At 37.6% G+C, this 2,054-nt stretch overlaps 1 protein-coding gene across 1 annotated transcript; it reads left to right on the top strand.

Annotated features, from left to right (window-relative positions):
* Nucleotides 1-201: 201 nt before the first annotated feature.
* Nucleotides 202-1,583, top strand: LOC121966098 (katanin p60 ATPase-containing subunit A-like 2). The gene is made up of 3 exons (XM_042516200.1): nt 202-355; nt 968-1,070; nt 1,186-1,583. Exons 1-3 carry the CDS (start codon nt 209-211, stop codon nt 1,323-1,325), a joined length of 390 nt encoding a protein of 129 aa, XP_042372134.1. The 5' UTR covers nt 202-208; the 3' UTR covers nt 1,326-1,583.
* The last annotated feature ends 471 nt before the right edge of the window (nt 1,584-2,054 follow it).

The following is a 2,054-nucleotide window of genomic DNA, read 5'->3' as shown; positions in this document are numbered from 1 at the left end:
CATGGTTTTATTTATTATTTTAAATGTCTATAGGTGTTTTTTTTTTTTACTTTATTGAATTGTATGCATTTTTAACATAAATAATGAAAACAAATAGCAGAAAATGTATATTAATTAGACTATTCATGCAAGAAGTTGACAACAAATGAACTGCTGTCTACAGATGTGTAACCGCTCCTGCTCCTCTCTCAGGGAACTGGACCACGCCATGCTGAGAAGGTTAGACAAGAGGATCCTCGTTAGTCTTCCCTCCCTGCCAGCTCGCCAAGCGATGATCTCTCATTGGCTGCCTCCGCTCAGCTCCACAGGACGGGTGGAGCTACGAACTGAGCTGGACTATGAAACTCTGGCCAAGGTGTGTTGCAGCAAGACTCATTCAGACAATTTAACTTTCATTTAGTCATCTATCTATTTTACTTTTTTTTTTAAATTCTCAGAGTATTGCATACATGACATTGTGACTTTTTTGCTGTTGATTATAAACATATTTATATAATCTTGATATGATTGAAACAGTTTTGAACCAACATTTCATCAATACTCCTCCTTTTGTTGTTTTTGCCTTTTTAAACCAGAAAACTTACTTAGAAAAGTAAATGAAATAATATTAGAAAGTAATATAAAATAATACATACACACATGCACATACACACATGCACTCCTACGTGTATATAACAACAAACTAACTTCCACACATACTTTCACCCACGTATACATATATGCACACATTCACCCATATACGCATACTAATATACATAAATGAGTGTGTTAAAGAATAAATAGATCATAAATACATGATACAAAATAAATAAGAAAATATAAATAGAATAAAATTTGTATATAATATAATATATAAGTGTAAAAACATAATTATGTTACATTTTATTTATTAAGTATACATTCATTAACAGCAACAATTGGCATTTAATGAAATTCTCTCAGTATGTTGCCGGTTTGTCTGTTTCAGGAGACGGAGGGTTACTCTGGCTCTGACGTAAGACTGGTGTGTAAGGAAGCTGCCATGAGACCAGTCCGCAAGATCTTTGACGCTCTGGAGACACATCAGGACGGTAGGACAACACACCTACGACCACATGAGAGGACAACCCCCAAAAACAGACATATTTTCGGTTTCAAGTGTCCCTGAATACCACACCGTAGCCTCACTGGGGTTCTTCTTTACAGGCGACACTGACATGCCTGCCATCCACCTGGACACTGTGACAACAGCCGACTTCCTGGAAGTCATCACGCACACCAAACCCTCCGCCCGAAACCTGATGGACAGATACACCGCCTGGGAGAGAGAGTACGAGTCAGTCTGACACACAGGCATGTTTTAACACGACAAAATAAACTTTTATACAAACACTAACAATACTACATGGCTGCAGTAGCAGAAGCTGCACTTTCAGAACCGCCGCTTCGGGAGTGTTTGGCCACAGCGCCACCCGCTGACTTGAATGACTGCAAAAGTGCAAACAGGACAGTATTGAATCCAAATACTTTCATTATAGTTTTGAAAGTTTATTCCACCCAAATAATACTTTATGACTCATTATGTATAATGTTAAAGACTGATTCCACCCAGATACTACTTTCTGATTCATTATTTATTGTTTTAATGGGTGATTCCACCTACATAATACTGTGACTATTGTTTTTTATAATTAAAAGATTGATTCCACCCAAAAAATACGATGATTCATTGCTTATAGTTTAAAGGTTGGATCCACCCAAATAATACGTTGTGACTCATTATTAATCGTTGCTCTGGAGTGGTTTCAGTCCTGTCTGATAGAGGTGTTTCTGTTAGCCTTGATAAATTTCAGTCATACGGAGTCCCCCAGGGGTCCATTCTTGGGCCTGTCGTCTTTTGTCTTTATCTGCTCCCCTTAGGGGATAATATTTAAAAAAATATGACATCTTATTAAATTTTTATGCTGACGACTCCCAAATCCACCCCTGAATGCAAATGACCGAAACTGTAGAACCATTATCAGAGTGTCTAAAGGACATCGAGGCTCGGATGGCTCTGAACTTTTTAAATTTCA

Source organism: Plectropomus leopardus, unplaced genomic scaffold (assembly GCF_008729295.1).
Source record: "Plectropomus leopardus isolate mb unplaced genomic scaffold, YSFRI_Pleo_2.0 unplaced_scaffold23092, whole genome shotgun sequence".
Lineage (NCBI taxonomy): Eukaryota > Metazoa > Chordata > Actinopteri > Perciformes > Serranidae > Plectropomus > Plectropomus leopardus.
This window is presented reverse-complemented; position numbering and strand designations above follow the sequence as displayed.

What these genes read in the sequence shown, in the direction of transcription:
- LOC121966098 (XM_042516200.1), top strand. Translation starts at nt 209, where the DNA reads ATGCTGAGAAGGTTAGACAAGAGGATCCTCGTTAGTCTTCCCTCCCTG. An exon ending in ACTATGAAACTCTGGCCAAG is followed by an intron (nt 356 to 967) that starts GTGTGTTGCAGC and finishes TGTCTGTTTCAG; the next exon opens with GAGACGGAGGGTTACTCTGG. An exon ending in TCTGGAGACACATCAGGACG is followed by an intron (nt 1,071 to 1,185) that starts GTAGGACAACAC and finishes TCTTCTTTACAG; the next exon opens with GCGACACTGACATGCCTGCC.